The sequence below is a fragment of the Platichthys flesus genome, chromosome 18, assembly GCF_949316205.1.
Source record: "Platichthys flesus chromosome 18, fPlaFle2.1, whole genome shotgun sequence".
In the NCBI taxonomy this organism is placed as follows: domain Eukaryota; kingdom Metazoa; phylum Chordata; class Actinopteri; order Pleuronectiformes; family Pleuronectidae; genus Platichthys; species Platichthys flesus.
In genome coordinates, this window is record NC_084962.1 from 354,877 (window position 1) to 375,796 (window position 20,920).

General features: G+C 38.9%; 1 protein-coding gene across 1 annotated transcript in view; it reads left to right on the forward strand.

The window, feature by feature from the left end:
• Positions 1-7,925: 7,925 nt before the first annotated feature.
• The window catches only part of cenpe (centromere protein E), a 32,022-nt gene continuing 19,027 nt past the window's right edge, over positions 7,926-20,920 (forward strand). Inside the window, 17 exon segments of the mRNA XM_062411963.1 lie at positions 7,926-8,063; positions 8,547-8,659; positions 8,753-8,842; positions 8,951-9,069; positions 9,146-9,265; positions 11,451-11,532; positions 12,569-12,636; positions 12,708-12,782; positions 13,925-13,976; positions 14,103-14,190; positions 14,436-14,565; positions 14,792-14,911; positions 15,005-15,157; positions 15,243-15,390; positions 16,106-16,205; positions 17,208-17,679; positions 18,255-18,311. Coding sequence (XP_062267947.1) covers positions 7,969-8,063; positions 8,547-8,659; positions 8,753-8,842; positions 8,951-9,069; positions 9,146-9,265; positions 11,451-11,532; positions 12,569-12,636; positions 12,708-12,782; positions 13,925-13,976; positions 14,103-14,190; positions 14,436-14,565; positions 14,792-14,911; positions 15,005-15,157; positions 15,243-15,390; positions 16,106-16,205; positions 17,208-17,679; positions 18,255-18,311 — 2,082 coding nt within the window. The 5' untranslated portion in view covers positions 7,926-7,968.

The following is a 20,920-nucleotide window of genomic DNA, read 5'->3' on the forward strand; positions in this document are numbered from 1 at the left end:
GTGGCTCATGATGGGTCCTGGTGGCCTAGGTGGACGGTGACTGAGGACTGGAGTGGCGTCTGGTCTGGATGGTGGATCGTGGTCTGGATGGTTGCTGACCATGGACTGTGATTGCAGCGGGACTGCTTGGCATCAGAATCAGAATCCGAAGTATTTTATTGCCAAGTAGGTTTACACCTACAAGGAATTTGCTCTGGTAATTGGTGCATACAATGAACATAGGACATAAAAACACAATAACATAAAAACGCAATAAATACAATACAACAAATACAACAATAAATACGAATTGTCATGTTGGGGTTGTCCTTCGGGATGTCTACCCTCATCAAATGCTGCTAGAGACTTTGAATATTGATGATGTTTTCCTACACGTGGCATCTATTTCACTTCTGTCCGTCCCGGGAGAGGGATCCCTCACATGTGGCTATCTCTGAGGTTTCTACGTATTTTTACCCTGTTAAAAGGGTTTTTAGTAGTTTTTCCTTACTCTTGCTGAGGGTTAAGGACAGAGGATGTCACACCCTGTTAAAGCCCTATGAGACGAATTATAATTTGTGAATATGGGCTATACAAATAAAATTTGATTGATTGATTGATTGATTTAGCAAGTAATCATGAGTACAGGAATTGTGAGAGAGTAGCAAAGATAAAATTATAACTCAGCCTATCGAAGGTGCAAAGTCAGCAAGAAAGCAGGAGAGGTACAACGAGCTCAAATGTCGCGGTTGATCTCATATGCTGAGGCAATGAAGAAAGTGTCCTGACAGATACAGTAGATCTGAGGTGCCAAGAAACAGAATTGCAGCTGTGGGGGATGTGAAGTGCCTGCTCCAAAAAAACAAAATCTGATTGAGGGCAAAAAGATATTAAATGCAGCAAGAGGGTCGGTCCAAGGCAGTGTAGTGTGGTGAGGAGATTGAATTCATACAGTACCTTATGAGGAAGATATAATAGAGGCACCAATGGTTCAGTGTTGGAAGAGTTTATGGATGAAAAGCACTTAGTGTGTATAAATGATGTAAGAGGAACACGATATGAATGTATAAGAGTACAGAAATTACAACAGACCTGACAATTACATCCACAATACATCTACAATAAGTATTGTACATATTGACAGTAGGCAGTGATCACAACCCTATATTAACTGAGGAATAGAAACTCTTCAAGATAAAGGGATAAGAATGCAAAGATGGAAATTAGATAAGGCAGACTGGGATGCATTCCAGACAATAAGTCAATCAATCAATCAATAACATTTTATTTTTATAGCAGACTAAAAAGAACGTAGAAACCTCAGAGAGAGCCACAGGTTAGGGATCCCTCTCCCAGAATGGACAGAAGTGCAATAGATGTCAAGTGTACTATATATCAAGCAGTCCTGCTGCAATCATAGTCTATGGTCAGCAGCCAGCAAGATCATGATCCACCATCAGGATCGGATGCCACTATAGTCCACAGTTATTGTCCTCTGCCGCCAATTATTAGGATCAATCATCAGCTGCCACCTCGGTCGTGGTCCATCACCACCATTATATGATGGCAACAATAAAGGATCGCCATTATTATTAGATCAGCCAGCACGAAGCAGAATACGCCAAAACTGGATCATCTTTTACGATCTCTGATACGCGATCCACAGATCGTAATCCATGATGTGGTCACAGCTGCGGCCCTGGATCTGCGGGCGATAAGGCAAAGGGACTCCGGGGACGGGGTCAAGTCCGAAACATGTATTGATGAGATATGAATTACTTTGATGTGATAAGGATTTGAGAAGTGAAAGGAGAAGCTGGAAAGAGAAGCTCAGTGTGTCATGTCTCATAAATTTGCACCTTGGTGCTTCTGCCTTTTAATCAATTATACAGGCAGAATTTGAGGGTAGACTGAGGCTCAAGGTTAATCTGACTAGCTAATAACTAAAATAATAAGTAAGAATAACAAACTGGAGGCAATTCTTTAATAAGATTGGGAGAGAACCACAACTATCGAATGTATGGGGAATCATTAAGAAAAGAAATTACATAAAGATAAAATTTGAAATATCTAACCAGCCATGACATAAATGCAAAAAATATTGCAGCAACCGTTAGGAATAGAAAAGGCTACACAAAGCAGAGAAAATACTCTACCATAAAACCCAAGAATCACACCAAAAGGGCTGCAACAGGGGATGACTTGGATCTACCGTTCAGTAATTTTTAATTCAAGAGAGCCATTTCTAATGCACAACAAACTTGTCCAGGTAAAGATGAAGTATGTTACAGGATGTTAGATCATATGAATGATAGCCCAATTGTTGGTATACAGGAATTAATCCCAACATATTGGAAGCAATCAGTTATAGTTCCAATACTTAAACCAGGAAAAGATCCATCATATCCATCAAGTTATAGACCGTTAGGACTCACATTGAATGTATGGTTATGGAGAGGTTGACACATCATCTGGAGAGTTAAAACCCAATCCATGGATATTTAAGTGTATTTAGAAAAGGGCGTTGGACAATGGACTCTGTTTTATGTATGAATCCGAAAACAAAAAAGCCCAAACCAATAAAAAATGGTTATTGCTGGGTTCTTTGATATTGAAAAATCATATGATATGCTATGGAATTAGGGGCTCATTATTAAACTTCGTGAATTAGGGATAAAGGGTAAATTGTTCAACGGGGTGTTAAAGATCTTATTTGGGCGAAATAAGGAGTTACATAGGGCACAGAGTATTTGATCAAATATTCAGTAAAAAATGGAACCCCACAGGGTAGTGTGTGAAGTCCAATACTCTTAGATATAATGATGAATGACATTTTTTATCAGAGTGAGAAAAGCATAGGAAAATTGCTTTATGCAGAGGACGGAGCAATCAAGCTAAGGGGTCGTAACTTGGAATACATAAAAAATGAAATGCGAAATGCAGTAAATAAAGTAACAGAATGATCGAACAAATGAGGCTTTAAAATGTGAATTGAAAATCACAGGTCCTATGTTTCGCTAAACGCCACAAATCCGTCCAAATTAATTTATATAGACAGCTAATAGAACAGCTTGCACATATAAATAAATGCAAAAATAAATGCAAAAAGATAAATAATATATTACGATGTATATCAGGAATTGATTGGGGAGCTAGCTGAACTGCACTGCTAAATATTTATCCGGCTCTTATGAGAGCAGCTCTAGATTATGGATGCATACTTCACATGTCTGCTGCAGAAACCAACTTAAAAAAGCTTTATGTGGAACAAGCTCAGGCTCTCCGGATCTGTAGTGGGCATTTAAAACATCAGCAATTGCAGCAATGCTAATTGAATAATTCACATCTTACAAAAGCTGTTTTATAGGAATATATGGAGAATAATAAAACAAGATTTTGTGTTTTCGGGTGGATAGGGAATGCTAAAGCACAAGAGGTAGGATTAGACAACAATAAAATCAGTCCCAGTATCCAATTTTAGTGATACCACCATGGAAATTTGTATCGGCATATGTTACTTATATTCAAAGATGCTTCAAAAGAGCATGAAATTGGGCGTACAGGGGCTGCATTCTTCATTCTAAAGTTGAACATAGTAGTTAAAAATGTTTCAGAGTTTCAGCTGAAACTGTGTATTTTGTTTGCATTGCAGTGGGCGGAGGAAAGTGGCCTATGAGGCAATTTGTCATGCATTCGATATTGCAAACAATTGGAAAAGGACATGCATGTATTGATAGAATGTAACAATTATAATTAACAAAGAAGGTAATTAATATCAGGATTAAAAGATGAGAAGCAAAATCTCACATTAAAAAGAAGTATATAAATAATCTTTTAATAAACTGCTGAAGAGAAACCGGACTTAAGAAAAAAGCAAAACTTTAGTTTAGTCTTGTTTTGTTTGCTGCCAATTTGAGAAGCCCCTGACTGCAGTGTGCAATTCAGGGTGGGGCTCAATATGGGCGGAGTCAAACGTTTTAACATGTGCTTCCCTTTTCCTTCCTACCTGAGACTGGACACAACACCTTTCCTGCACAGGCCACCGACAATGAAAGTAGGTGGCACTGACTAAATAATTTACAATTTAACAATCCTGTTAGACCAGTGCAGTAAAACATTTTAATGTGGATCGGATGGTAGTGAACAAGTTGATTCTATTCTAAAGATTTGTAATGATTTTATGCACGTCTTCCGACTATACCTCGAATAAAATGTTTAAACTAACAATCTAATAGCACTTACATTGCAATTACTTATAGCACTCTGTAGTTTGGCTTTTTTGAAGAAATTGTACTTTCTTGGTTCAAGTTGTTTTGGGTTTGTACCCTCATGGTTGAATGCACTTATTGTAGGTTGCTTTGGATAAAAGCGTCAGCAAATGAAAAATGAAAAATATAAAATGTAATGTAATGATTCATTCACTTGTTGTTGCATTATTTATATTTTAGCTATTTATTTTCCTTTTGTAAGGAGAATGCAGCAAGTCTGCATTGGATTCTCCTTCAAGAATGTGAAACTGGACATTGGACACTATACATAAGTACAGTTAGTTCAGCCTTTGTTATTGTTTGTTTACTGTGTTGACGACCCCCCTGCGCCTATTCTGCTTGTCTTGGTTGTGCTCTTTCCCTTTCAGGAAGTGGCAGCAGAGGGGAAGTCGTCAGGAAGATGAGGTTCACCTGGCTGGCTCGGCTTCCTATGCTCTCTCTCAGCTCACCCATGTGCTCCTGGTTTTTGTTTGTTGTGTATGTTTAAAAGGGTGTATCTTCGACTCATCCATGCACTGAATTACATTACTGATTCTCACTGACTTATTTGCATTTGGGTTTCTTTTTGTAAGTAGTTTGCTTTAATGAACCCAGTCTTGTTAGCCTTACAACCATTTTTCCCTCTTATTGTATCTCTGAACCGAGAGCCAGTTCGTGACAACTGTAAAATGAAGTTGGTCATAGCTGATCCTATTCTTTGCCAGATTGTATATTTCCTTAAACACTGTCTTTAATTTTATAGAATAAACCCCACAACTTTAAAGTCGGATTGACAATTGCATATCAAGATATGTTGATATTTAAGATGTTCATATTTAAAAAAATAACATTAACAGATACTGAGGCCACAAGATAGGGAGATTTTCTTTCTAGATCCCCTGCGTGGCACTCATTGCCTCATTGGAGAGATGACTGTCGCACTTAACAATTCTGTTTTTTTAGGTGCAGAGTTTTATCACATCTGGGCAGTGATAGTTCTGTTTTAGACCACTTGTCTATTTTTTTTTGTATCTATTGATCTTGTCCCAGATCCTACCAACGTCTGTCAAACAAACTTGGGGTGTTTGTTTTGATGGTAAGATGCTGGGCTTTCATCATACAATATAGTAGTCCTTTTTCTGTTTGTAATAATGAAAATGTGTAATGCTGGCAGCATGCTATGCACTCCATTGTTTGCTCAATGATTGCTCATACTTTACAGTACACTACACTACACTTATGGACGTATATTTGCAACTGATTTTACCCTACATACAAAATTCATACATCAAACTCATGCGGAGTTGATGTGACATGCTGTGAGATTTACACATCCAAAAGGTATATTCTTGTGTGAATATTTTCTCAATAATAATAATAATTACATTCTAGAGTATGCTTTGCATATCATAACAAAGGACCAATGTGATCTCACTGAGCTTTAAAGTGGTATTGTGAAAGTGTGATGAAATTGTTTTGATCATCCAATGAACCACTATTCTTAACCTTTGTTTTCCCTTCAAGGACAAAGATAATATTTTAAGAGACACTCTAAAGGCAGCAGAGTGGACCTTTCCAGGCAGGCTCTCCCTCCCCAGTCTCATTGGGATTGACAGGGAGGATCGCATCACAACGCTCAAACAATTGTGGTAATGTGACCGCCAGGAGGAAGAGGAAACCACTATCCTCATCGAACCCGAAATGTTCCACAAGGACCTCAAGGTTTTCTGCGTGGAAACGGTGGACAAACAGAATTTGAGTCTTTTATTTAATTTGAGGTGCAGTTATGAAATAGAGTCTCTGATCTCTTTACTGGAGCTGGTATCATTCAATATACAAAGCAAATACACTACCATTCAAAAATTTGGGGTCACCCAGACAATTTCTTGTTTTCCATGAAAATTCACTCTTCTATTTATCAAATGAGTTGCAAAATGAATAGAAAATATAGTCAAGACATTGACAAGGTTAGAAATTGTTTTTATTTGTTCTTCAAACTTTGCTTTCATCAAATAATGCTCCATTTGCAGCAATTACAGCATTGCAGACCTTTGGCGTTCTAGCTATTGATTTGTTGAGGTAATCTGCACCGGGTCCTCCCACTTCTCTTTCTACTCTGGTTGGAGCCCGTTTCTGCTGTTCTCTGAAGGGAGTAGTACACACCGTTGTAGGAAATTTTCAGTTTCTTTGCAATTTCTCGCATGGAATAGCCTTCATTTCTAGGAACAATAATAGACTGGCAAGTTTCACATGAAAGTTATCTTTGTCTGGCCATTTTGAGAGTATAATCGAACCCATAAATGTGATGCTCTGGATACTCAACTAGCTCAAAGGAAGGCCAGTTTTATAGCTTCTCTCATCAGCTTAACAGTTTTCAGGTGTGCTAACATCATTGTACAAGGGTTTTCAAGGGTTTTCTAATCATCCATTAGTCTTCTTAGTTGATTAGCAAACACAATGTACCACTAGAGCACTGGAGTGATAGTTTCTGGAAATGGGCCTCTATACACCTATGTAGATATTTCATTAAAAACCAGACGTTTCCACCTACAACAGTCATTTACCACATTAACAATGTATACAGTGCATTTCTGATCAATTTAATGTTATCTACATTGAAAAAAACAGTGCTTTTCTTTGAAAAATATGGACATTTTGAAGTGAACCCAAACTTTTGAACTTATTCTTGTAACTATCTCTTCGTATGAAAGTCTTTCCAATTTCTTGTAGTGAAAATATTCTGATATAAGTAAAATGCCACAGTAAAAATAGCAATGTTTGTATTTTAAAAAGACATTAGACTTTTTAAAACAAAATCCGGTGAATTAGGGTGATAATTTGAAAACAGGAATTACTTTTTCCATTCTTTTTTATGTATAAGGCAATTGAAGTCACTTTGTTAAAAAGATTTATTATAAGAGCTCTTCACAATTCTCCAATAGTTAAGGTTGATTATAACAATTAAAATGTTTGTAAACAGGATTAATATACCACATTTTTCTGGAGTTATAGACGCTTAAATATTTTATGATTATGTAAGTACAGTTCTGGTCTGTCCTCTAAAAAAACTTCTTGATATAGTTTATAAGGGGACCCTACAGTTTTTTATTGTAATTTTTTTAATTCAGCCCATAGTAACATTTTTGTTTCAACCTAATTTCTTTAAACACAGTTAATGATTATTTCACAAATATACTGGTGTTACATGTCTAATTAGGAAGCAGTGTACATGATATGGTTCATACATTATGGACGTTTTTAAATGTGCAACACGGCTTCCTCCACTAGGTGGTGACTTTGAGTAAATCTAACGGAAGGGCGACTCGGTGTCATCCGATGTTGTGCTCAACGTGGGCGGCGGCATCCACGTTGAGCTAAGGGAAGACTGCAGTCAGGAGTACTTGGCCAATTTACTGCTCCAAACTTCAGCCCTTGACATGCTGCTGTGATTCAACAATTTCGTAAATTGGGTTGAATAAATTACATCAATCTATCTATCCATCTATCTATTCAGTCCAGAGGGTGGCGGTAATGCATCGAAAAGCTGGTTTGCCAACCTCCAATAACCACAAGTCGAAGAAGAACAGTTGAGTCCAGTGTGTCCAATCCAAAGAAGAAGAAGACGTTAACCAATCAAATCCAACTGGCTGGATTTGAAAAACGGCGGAGAAAGCCTCTTCTGGTGTGCGTAGTAACAGTTTCATAGGCATATCCGCATATCTAGTTTATTCTAAACTAATTAATGAATGACCATTTGAATGCGGCGACTGAACTTGAAAAAATGACCGAAGAGTCCGCTGTTAAAGTTTGTGTTCGCGTCCGTCCGCTTATTGCGAGGTAAGTTTTTCACTACTTAACTTGTTCGTGTTAGTTTACGTGCTAATGCTAACAACTGTAAACGTTACCGACTGACAATGAATACTGCTGTATAATGTAATTATCTGTCGTTACGACGTTAGGACGCAATCGCGAGTCTTAGCAAATGGTAAGTATCTATCATATTGCATACGCCTTGAGTCTATTGATATTCAACAGCTTAAACTAAGTTACGCCTGGGCCTCGGTGGCTGCTGCTGTTGTTCACACTGTTGTTTACACTAGCAGCGTGTTTTCCGCATTTTCCTATGAGGTGTCATGTGTATCGCATCGCCTGGGCAATGAACTTAAAGTTATAAATACCAAAAAGATGAATTAAATACATTACACCTGTTCACACAATTCATCAATCACAGAGGCAACCCAAAACATTGTCTCTTGAAGCTGTTGTCAAGGCAGTCTGTTTATGTTTCCATATGTCTTAAAAATTGTCCTTGTTTTACAGGGAAGAAAGTACAGCATCAGAGAATGCAGAGGCTGTCCAGCTGTTTTGGAGAACTGATAAAAAATCAATTCATCAGATCGATGATGGGAATTCCACCAAGACCTTCAGTTTTGGTATGTAAAGCAACATGTGCAGGATTAAGAAATGGGTTTTCAGCATATCGCTATCACTTTGGGCCATTTCGTATAAATGGTAATTGTTCGCAGATCGGGTATTCACAGCTGAAGAAACAACCAATCAGCTGTACCAGGACATTGCAAAGCCCCTGGTTGTTTCCACTGTTGAGGGATACAATGGTAAGTAATGGAAGCTAAGTGTTGTCAGATCTATCCTGTGGTACCATGTTGTTCCATCCTGCTTATTGTAGCTGAACTATGTTATTTATTTTTACTTGTTTTTCACAGGAACCATATTTGCTTATGGGCAGACTTCTTCTGGAAAGACCTTTACCATGATGGGGAGTAACCATATACCTGGTGTGACACCTCTGGCTGTGGAAGATGTTTTCCAAACCATTAAAAATGTAAGAGTTGTATTGTGCTGCAGTTTGTTGAGTAATTACTGTTTATTCTAACCAGTGCTTTTCTTTTTCTCGACAGTGTCCAAAAAAGGAGTTCCTTCTCAGGGTGTCTTACATGGAAATCTACAACGAGACTGTGACTGATCTGCTTGTTGACAGCTGGAAGCGAAAACCACTGGAAGTCAGAGAGACAATCAATGTAAGTGGACCATTTACAAGTTTGGGTTTTAACAACATAAAAAAAAAATCTGGAGTCTTTTATGAATCTTTCAAGGTTTGGTTTTCAAACATGCACTGAACTTTGGAGATCCTTTGACGTTTCACCAGAGAAGCTGTGCTTGTGAACGCAATTGTTAGTGAAAGCCTCCAGTCTTTCTGACAGATGTAAAAATGAAGGCAAAAAACAAATCGAAAGAAAACGAAAAAATCTCTGGACGAAAAAGCAGTTTCACAAGTGTCGAAGACACTAAAGAGTCTAAAAAGTCACGAGAGTTTGTGCTGATAAAAGCCATCAACAGTGCTGATGTGCTGTAAACCAAAACCTATGATCTCTGCAGTAGAATCAATGTGTGACATCCTGCAGCATCAACTCTCAACTAAATTCTGTGGTGGATGTGCAGTTGTTGTGAATCTGTGCAGAATGGGTGACAGGGAAAGAAAGTTTTGGACCTAATATAACGGAGTTCCTCCCCTGTCTGTCATTGCTGTAACTTCACCTGCTTTGCTGTATATACTGTATGTGTGTGTTTATTATTTATTAAGACAGTAGCTTTGGTAATAACTTTTTCCTTGATGGACATGTGGAATGTTTTCCAATAATAGAAAATATGCAGTATAACCTTTTCAGTCCGGAGACCTAGTTGAATAATCTGAGAGGCCCTCGGATAAATTATAGCAGTGGTCAGCAACTGGGTCAAACTACTCGTAATATCGCTGACAGATCATTTTCCTAGTTTGGATTCTTTTAATTTCACCATATAGAACTGACATTCACATTTATCTTGGGTGCCAGGTTCGTGATGGCAACAAAATTCATAGAATCATTTCCTCCTAGGTTATATGTCTTCAAAGGATAAGCACAACTGTCGTTTTGTTGCCACAAGGCTTCATATCAATCTGAATTACAGAGCAACATTGGTTGCTTTAGTGCCTCATATTTTTTCCATTTAGTTGCACCAGCACATTTTTCAGGTGCACCCAAAAATGTTCACTTCTTCTTTTGGTACCACAATAATACACCTGTTATACCTTTCTTAACTAGGGCTGGGTATCGCCACTGATTTCCCATTCTTACTTAAGTATTTTTTACAAAAGTAAAATAACATGCCGATGTCTCCTTGGGCAAGATGCTGAACCCCGACTGGCCCCCCATAGAATAACAAAGTGCTGCAAATAGATGCACTGTACGAATGTGTGTGTGAATGTAAAACTATACTGTAAAGCGCTTTGAGTGGTCATCAAGACTAGAAAAGCGCTATATAAATACAAAAATCATTTACCATTTATTTATTGTATGATTATCATTATTAAATATAGTTATTTTCATTTCTTTTCTTCAAAATAATTAACTACCACCACTTTGTTTGTAGAGAAGGCCCTGCTTGTACAAAAAATGTGGAAGAAAGATAACTTCGTAACAGGTCTTTATTACTTTCAGTGTGTAATTGAACCCTACGTTGTCAATAACGGAGAACGGTCGCACGTTCGTTGTTATAGATACACCTACGTCACTCTTTATTGCTTTGACAGTCTGAATTATTTGCAAGCAGCAGCTTTAATGCCACATGGAGCTTAGTTTGCACTGAACTAATGAGACATGACTCTGGTGATGCTGTTTCAAACGAGTCGGCATGTTCAATGTGTTACCAACTAAATGTCCGACAGCAGTTGCGCAACGTCGACTTTTATATGATCCACTCGTATGTGCCCGTTGTAATTATAGCTACTGTGAAACTGAAGTGTTCCCACACAGCATACCTAAATGATGAGCAAGGGTCTTCACACTCTTGACTGTCTGCGGTCGGTATGACCACGAGCCCTACAACTAGGGCTGGCCGAAAAAACATAGATAAATATTGCAATATAACTTTTCCTCTACAGAAATTGAACACATGTATGACATCGATAGAACTCATTCCATCCATGTTTTGACAGAAAACATGAACAGACAATGAGAATAGTGCCATGCCAAACCAATCATAATAGCCGGAATTGAGTATTTCTGCTACATTCATTGTTTAAGCGAGTCTCCTAAGAGAGAACTTAAAAAATACTGGGCCATAGCTCTTCTGTAACATACTTCAAGTGTGGTTGCATCCAAAGGAAGTTATTTATCCTGTTTTACTTGATCATTGTGCTTTTTTCGTGATAATTTCTGTTTGCAGAAAAACATCTATGTGGCTGACCTGACTGAGGAGCTGGTTACATCCCCTGCACAAGCCCTAGCCTGGATTCGGAAAGGAGAAAGTAAGTTCTGATTATATAACTGAACATGAGAATGATGTTCCTCATAACCTATGTGTAATATGTAGGGCTGAACGATTTGGGGAAATAATCTTTTTTTTCCCAAAATTGCGATTGCGATTTAATATGGGATTTTTTTATTTTGTTTTTAATCCCCCCCCCAAAGAAGCGTTATGGATGATTTAAATGTATAAATCATGATATGACCAACACAATATTAGATACACTTACTGTACAATATTCTCTCCCAAATTTTTATTTAACTGCTCATTACAGAACCAAGAACAACAAATCTGTGTGCATTTAAGTAATTTAAGTCATTGTAAGTATAAACAGAAGCAATGCACTTTTTAAAACCTTTGTGTAAAATTTACCATCTTTAGAAAAACATTTTTTAAATTATAGGTGTCTTACTGCTCCCAAGTCAGTAACATGTCCAGTGTTGGGAAGGATACTTTCAAAACGTATTCCGTTACAGAATACAGAATACATGCCCAAAAATGTAATCTGTAACATATTCCGTTACATTAACTAATCTGAGTAACGTATTCTGAATATTTGGATTACTTCAACATTGAATTGCATTTTATAAGTGTAGGAATGCGGCGTTTTTATAGTCAGTGGAGCAGCAGCAGTTTAAGCTCCGTGTCCACGGATGGGGCGGGCCAGCTGGATGCCTTGGAAGGGCAGCTTGCGGATCAGCAGCTCCGCAGGAACTTCCCCATGCTGAACACCTCCGTCTCGCAGATGTGCATGTAGGTGACCGAGGGGCTCATGTAGGTGGCCGTACAGGAGCGCGGCTTGCTTTTCCGGGGAGCGATTTTCAGGTCCGCCGCCCGCACCAGTTTTTTGGTCCCGTGGCATTCTGGCTGCGGGTGAGGACAGCATCCCAGTGCCCTACTCTCTTTCACATGTTTTAATCGCGCACGCTGCGATTTAGAAAATCGTGTTTTAACATATCGCGATTTTATCCCAAATGCAATTAATCGTTCAGCCCTAGTAATATGTATTGTCTTTCATGCACAACCTGCCTTTTTAGAGAACCGCCACTACGGTAAAACAAAAATGAACCAGCGGAGCAGTCGCTCACACACTATTTTCCGAATGGTAAGCAAAACCACAACAAACATGTAGGATTCAGAGGAAATCAGGATTTTCATGATATTATTTTTCCATAGATCCTTGAAAGCCGAGAAAGGAGTGACCTAGCATCAGGTGAAAATGCGGATGGTGCTATTATTGTGTCTCATTTGGTAAGTTATCTCCCTGCTCCTTTTTTTCTGTCTTTTAGGGCTGTAGTCAGTAAGTAAACAGCATAGGCTGCACACACAATGTACTAACACACACCCTTAAAGTGCAAGGCTTCACCCAATCAAACACAAAGCAAACTTTAAGCACTGCACAGGTCCCAAGAACCTCTGACCAGTGACCAGATATTATTCCTTCTATTACAGCTCCCCATGCATGTAGCTCTTTCTTAAATGTTTTGCTGGCAGAATGCTGCAAAGGCTGCGTCTGCATTTTGATATATCCATGTAGGATGGTCAGATTAGTTTTTTTTTGTAATTTCTGTTAAATGCTCAATGTACGATAAGTAATATACACAAAGAAAGGCAGTTATGGAACTTTATCTATTCAAGGTACAATATTCACATTAATATCAATCCAATGTTCAAAGGACAATATTTAGCTTCTCAGTTAAACAATATGTTCTGCAGAGGAGTTGCTACTGTAGCACCATATTTTTGCATAGGCTCGCCCTTGAATATGGCCACAGATATAACAATATTAATCCAGTGTACTCAAATAGATACCAGTACTTCACAGTATGAAGTCCATGCATATTCCAGTACTGCAAATATTTAACAATAAAACTACTTTTTTTAAACAAAAGCATGGATTAGGTGAACATAAACGCTTGATTACTTTTATTTTTGGCACAAACTGTTTATTTTGTGTGTTTAGGTTTTTCAAAACTCTCGAGCATCCTAAGAATAAATGGTTAACTTAACACATGTGTCCGGGACACAGCTCACCATAGTTGATGCCTTAAAGTTTTTACCATGAGCTTTAAAGTGTGGTAACCAACCGCGGTGTTAATGATAATTGAAATTTCACATGGTTATATTAACTGTTTGGAATTTTACCGTGGTTAATTGTGATACAGGTTGTATAGTTGTTGTATAAAAACTTGTGATTCCCACTCTTCAGTCTTTTAACAAAATGCAACCACATATAGTTTTGAGCCAGCTTCATATAAAGGTGCAGTAAACAACCAACCAGTTGCCTGGGAGTTTAAAGCCTCACCTCATAACTTAACTTTGTCTTCGATCCTGAATCATAGTTTGTGTTGTAATTATATTTTGTTCACTATCAGTTTTGCTTAATTTTCTAGAATTTAGTTGATCTTGCTGGATCTGAGAGAGCAAGTCAAACGGGAGCTGAAGGTAAGGTTTTGACAGAAGCCACGTGAAAAGTCTGCTTTATTAGGCCTGATGTTATGTTACTTAACACTATGTAAATGCAAAGTTATCTTGTGAGTGTACAGTAATTCACCTGTTCTAATCTCTAAGGCACACGTTTCAAAGAAGGTTGCAACATCAATCGCAGTCTGTTTACCCTTGGCCAAGTGATTAAGAAAGTGACAGAAGAAAGCCATAAGTGAGTAAACAGTGGACATTCAATTCATGTGTTTAACTATTCACGCATTTTTTTTAATACATTTTGGGAAATATTCGCATTTGATTCCTTTCGAGAAGGGAACAGTTGTTTACAATATTTACACAAAGGAATGGAATGGAAGCAAAAATAAACCAACTTTACACATTGTTATTAAATGCTTCTTTGTCTTAATTTATGTTTTTTCAAGTTGCTGAAATTTGCTATATATTTTTCTCTGTCATCAGGGGTTTCACGAACTACAGAGACAGTAAGCTAACCCGCATCCTGCAGAACTCCTTGGGTGGGAACGCCAAAACGGTCATCATCTGTACCATCACTCCTGTCACTCTAGATGAGACCCTCAGCACTTTACAGGTTGGTAGACTTCTAATATATTAAATGGTGTTATGCAGTGTGTTTTAAAAGGGCTGCTCCTTTCCGCTGTACGTTTATGAAGGTTGAAATATTGCAGCTTTGCCTCAGCTCAGTTTCCCAATAACATCTAGAAAAGTCAGTGTGTTAGTGTAATATGAGAAAATATGAAACATTAGAGCAAACATGAAGTACAGCAAACGATTCAGAAACAGTTTACTCTTAATAGTTTGCCAGCACTGCAAAGAAAATGAAGAACGATCCCCATGTGACAGAGGTGTCTGATGACGGAGCTCTGCTCAAAAGGTACCGAAATGAAATTGTTGACCTGAAGCGACGACTTCACGAGGCAAGTGTGATAACTCTTTGTTTCTCTTTATTCATGTTTTGTTTGGCCCATCTGTGTAATTTCCCTTGCTGACCTGAGGATGACATGATACAGGTATCTTCAGAGACACAGACTACAGTGACTGAGAAGGAGCTTCTATCCCAGCTCCTCCAAGAAAAAGATCATCTCCAGAGAGAACAAGAAGACAGAATCAGAAACCTGACCAAACTCCTTGTCACCAGCTCCAACCTGGTTCCTGTTAAAAGGGTATCTTATCACAAAATCAAGCTGTTATTAGACCTGTGCATTCTTGTCGTTATCAAGTCAAATCAATCTTTTTTTGGTTTTCAAGATGCCTAAGCGCAGAGTTACATGGGGAGGAAAGATGCTCAGACTTGCACCTTTATCTGCTGGTGGTGGTTCATCTAACCTGAGCTTTGCAGAAGCTTTCACTCTTAAAAGGAAAGCTGATCGATCCTGTCTGATGGAGCTGACTGAAGGTGAGTAGGAATACATCTATCTTGTAATACCAGAAAGCTCTATTTGTAGAAAGAATCTCAAACCTTGCATGTACTGGTGTACTGTAACCCTGCACTGTATGTGTGTCTGCAGACACGAGTACACACACACTCTTACAGAAGGAGTAGAGTTCTTCCCAGTCAGTTTCACACAAAAAACATCACATGTATTTAGTTACTTTATTTATATGGCCACTCATTCAAACAATAATAAAGACAATTTTGCTGAAAAAATTCAGACTTATTATGACTCACTAAATGGTCTGTATCAATATAAGGCTTTTCAATTATTGATGATGCTCAAAGTGCTTTATAGTACAGTTTATTGGCATTCACACACACACACACACACACACACAAATTCATACAGCGCATCTATGGCCAGGAATTTTTTTCTTTTTCTATGAGGGGCAATTCAAGGTTCAGTATCTTCCCCAAGGCCACTTCAGCATGCAAATAGTGTAGATTGGGATCAAACCACTGACCTTCTGGTTGGAGGATAAGAGATCTACCTCTCAGCCACAACCGCCTAACTAATGACAAAGAATAATTCTGAAGTACTCTCCTGAGCATTACCTCAAGTCAAATAGCCTTTTTCAAACACACTTACTAGTGCAGTGCCTGTTCCAAACCTGTTAATTTTTCTGAAATTCAAATGTGATTTAAAAAAAAATGCATATATGGTTTATTTTAACAGATGACGAGGAATTTGATGCTCACTGGGAGATTCCTGATGAGCCATCAGATGACATGGAAATGAGTCATAGCTCAGTGACTGTGCAAAGCTTTGGTGACAGGTAAATGTGTTTCTACAAACAGTTAGATTAGTTATCTCAAGACAGCAAATTGAGATAACAATTAGCTGTCTTTCGCAGTATATTTTGGTCATCGACTTTGCTGAATGTGAGCAGACAGAATGTTCTTATAGACTTCAGAATTCTTACAGCTGCTTCCGTCTTCTTTCAAATCATAAATAAACACTATCGACCCAGTGCCACTTGAAGCCATGCATGCCCATGCCATCACACTGCCTCCCCCATGTTTTACAGATGATGTGTTTCGGACCATGAGCTGTTCAAAGCTTTCTCCATACTTTTCTCTTCCCATCATTCTGGTACAGGTTGATCTTAGTTTCATCTGTCCAAAGAATGCTTTTCTAGAACCCGGCTGGGCCTTTTAGATGTGTTTTGGCAAACTCTAATCTGCCCTTTCTATTCTTGAGAGTTGTGAATGATTTGCACCATGTGGTGAACCCTCTGTATTTGCTCTTGTGAAGTCTTCTCATTATGGTAGACTTTGATAATGATACGCCTACTAAGGGGCGGCTGTGGCTGAGGGGTAGAGTAGTCTTCCTCCAACCTGAAGGTCGGCGGTTCGATCCCCAGTCTGACCCATCTGCATGCCTAAGTGTCCTTGGGCAAGATGCTGAACCCTGAATGGCCCACATAGAATAACAAAGTTTATGGATTAGATGCACTGTATGAATGGGTGAATGTAAAACTGTACTGTAAAGTGCTTTGAGTGGTTTTTAAGAATAGAAAAGCGCTATATAAATACAAAACCATTTACCATTTACTTCCTGGAGAGTCTTCTTCATTTCACTAGATGTTGTGAAGGGGTCTCTTTACTATGGAAAGGATCCTGGGATCTTCAACCGCTGTTGTCCTCAGTGGACTTCAGGGCCCTATCTTGTTGCCGAGTTCACCAGTGCATTCCTTTTTTCTCAATCACTTGTGTTTCTAAATTGACAAATTGATATCATAACATAATATTATCTGTATGTTCTATTTTTTTACCAGTCCCAAAGACTATACCTCTCCAGACTGGATGCGTAACCTTTCAGGGAAAGTGTCCAACCTGGAGCTGCAGCTGGAAATGGAGAGTCAACAGAAAGAGGAGGCCATGACGAAAGTAGGAACATTAGAAGGAAGAGTTGAAGAGCTGGAGCTGCAACTGCAAACAGAGGCCCAGGAGAAACAGGAAGCCTTGGAGAAAGTACAGACAACCGAAAAGAAGGCAGCAGAGCTGGAGCTGCAACTGCAAACAGAGGCCGTGCAGAAACAGGAAGCTTTGGAGAAAGTACAGACAACTGAAAAGAGGGCAGCAGAGCTGGAGCAGCAGCAACAAAGCAAAGCGCTGGAGGCCATGGAGAAGGTGCTGATGTTGGAATTGAGATTGGCAGACCTGGAGAGACAGCTTGAAGAACAGAACCACGGTCAGACTGAAAATGAACAGGTGGCTGTGTTTGAAAATACCTGCCCTCTCCCCCAAGTGAGAAATGCCTTTTTTAAAGGTGATAATTCACTCATTATCTACTCACCACTATGCAGATGTAGGGGCTGGTTGAAGTGTTTGAATCCACAAAACACTGCTGGAGTTTCAGAGGTAAACAGTGTAGCAGCCGAATCCAACAAAACTGAGGATATTATGGGCTCATCTTCAGACGGAAAGAAACAACAGGAAAAACACATAACATGCCTTTTATACTGCTCCTGTTGTCAGCCAGGAGCTGCAAGCCCCGACATTCGTGTTCGAACCCGAAACGTGGTCATTTCCAACGTGATTATGCCTAAAAGTCCACCAGAATTAGCTGAGCTATCATACTTTAGCATTTCTGATCGTCCCTGAATACAAATTGTTGCAAGATATCCATCCAGCAGCATTTTGTAGACTCGAACACTTCACCCACCCCTCCATTGGCATAGGGGTGAGTGGATAATTTGTGAATTATCATTATTGGGTTAATTACTCTTTTAAAACACAATTTTCTTTTGTGTAAATTATTTCTTCGCTGGCTGGGCAGTGTTAGCCTGGTTCAGTACTCATTTTCATACCTTGTTTTTCAGATAAAAAAAGAGTTTGCAGAAACCATCCAGCTGTGTGAAACTCTTGCTTCAGAGAAGGTAATGCTTGATGGAGACCATCTGCAATGAATAGAACCTTTGCACTAGGGCTGCTCGATTATGGGAAAAAAAATCATAATCATGGTTATTTTGGACAATATCAAAATCACGATTATTTAAACTATTATGAATATATGCCCTTATTCTGAAGTCTATGCTTCTTTTTTTTTTTTTATCACTTCCGGTTCCGGTAAACACCGATGACGGCTGCGTGTCTTATTCCTCCGTGAAAACAGGATATCGGTGCCCGGTTATTCAAACCTTTAGTGATGGCAACCCTAACACTCTATGACCGTCTGACCGGAAATGCTGGTCCGGTCTGACCGGTCTGAACAGCCAGACGGGAGCAGGCTTGAGAATAGCGGTGCGCGGTGCGGCCGCTACATGGTCTGCTGCTGACGTCCCTGCTTTTCCACTCGCAATGTTTTTTCTCTGCGAGTCAACACACACACTACTCGCCTCCTTCACTTTACTGCTGCTTGAGAGTGAGAGCCAGTCAGCTGGGCTGCTGAATGCTTTGGGGGAAGGACTGAATTGCTCATGAGTGTCTCTTTCGAAAAAAATGCCAAATAATCGTTTCAACTTATAGTAGTTTGGAGATCATTTGACCCCAATAATCGTAATCACGATTAAATTTCGATTAGTCGAGCAGCCCTACTCTCCACTCATTAACCTGTTTTCCATATGACACAAACATTCTATGGTATTAATTTGTAGATGTGTTACCTGGAAAAAGTATTGATTAAGCATGTCTTTTACCTAGAATCATTTAGTTGTGGCAAAGGAAACTAGGGCTGCCGCGATTAGTCGACGTCGAGACTGAAATGTGTCGAAATAAATATTTTAAACCTACGTGTTGGACCCAAACAAATTATGAATTTACCTTTACGATTTCTAAACGGTAAATTTCAATTCACTTGAAAGAAATGTCCTCTTCACTATCACTACGTAAAGCCGGGTTTACACCGGACGCTGAAGCGCCGCGCAGTGCCATTCTCAAGCGCGGTGGCACTTGGCTGTTCTCACGCAAGAATGTTAACATTAGTACACAGTCTGTCTCAAGCACATTATTAAGTAGACTCGACGCTGAAACAATTGGTGCAGGGGTGGCGCATCCTAGCCCATGTGAACCAATCAGATCAGTCCGTTCATGATCAGGCTAATTGAGGTTTATTAAGGTCAGTGGTGTCAAACTCAATCGCAGAGAGGGCCACAATTTTAAAAACTGGGACTACGACGCAGGCCAAACAGGATCAAGATTTATTAAACAGTACCGACAGGATATTGGAACCTAAAACCAAAATCACCGTCCAGGCGTCCGGCGTTTTGGTTTGCGATACGTGAAGAACCGCGACATGTCTTCCTGCCCAACCCCACACACTGACACAGCAGCAGGTTCATAAATGGCCTTGGGTAGGAATAGAACCAGGGCTGTTGAATGTGTCTTTTAATGTTTGAACTGAACTATGTTGGGCTTGTGGGGTAGACTGAATTTAACTTTGTTGATGACCGTATGCTGAACTAAAGACGTTGAGACCGAACACACACCCTTACTTCTTTACTTATTATTGTTTACGTAGTTTTATGTCAAGTCCAACATTTTTTTAGTGTTCTTCTCTTTACTGATCCAAATGTAGGTGTTTTATTAAAACCCAGAGCCTGGCATTTGGTTGACTACATAGCCCAACTTTTATTCAAGGAAATACAGTCATCATAAGGCAATACAAAACGAGAGCTTCCTTGCAAAATGAAAAACATGGGGTAATAATCGTTGTTTTGCCTTGGTTTAATAATTGTCGACAGTTATAAACGCACTTGAAATTAATCGATTAGGTGTCCCCATAAAAGAACTAGAAGATTTGACCGTGGTCATCATGAAAATATGAAAGACACTTTGATAATTTTCTGGGATTTCGAGGATAATCTCATTAACACGCTTTTGGTTTATGAAGAGCTTAGATATTTATGTAAGAAAATTGATTAGCTCACTTACACCAGTTATTTAGGAAAATCTCAAGTTATTTAAACAGTTTATTAACGAGTTTTATATGCATGGAACAGACTCCTTTAGATAGTATCAGCTGCAACAGTGTGAAAATATCACAAACTTCCATTGAAAAGACTGTAAAATAAATGAAAGGGGAAAATAATTGGTAAATTATATAAAATTGTGTTTATGATTATGTATTGCTCTCAAAAGATAAAGATGGGTCCATTCAATCCTAATTTATGTTGGTATAAATCACACGTACATATTTGGTTATATCTTAAGTGTTTTAGAGAGGGTTGTTTCTCGGCCTCAAAGTTTTTCAGTAAGATATCCCACTGGAGCTCTCATTGGCTGTACTTGGAGTATTAACTGAGGGCATAGAAATACCTTTTTGAGTATATTACTTTCAACAGCCTTAAAGTGGATTTCTAAAAATGGCTGAAACCAGATCCTCCCACCCACAATATATGGTATAAAAGTGTGGGATAAACTGAATTTATTAAAAGCTGGAGTCCCAGCCTAGCCCTCCTAAAACAATGAGGTATGTTGCCCAGTGAGTCTAAAACTCCTCAAACATGCATCACACATTCATATTTTATATATAACGCATACCTTCTCC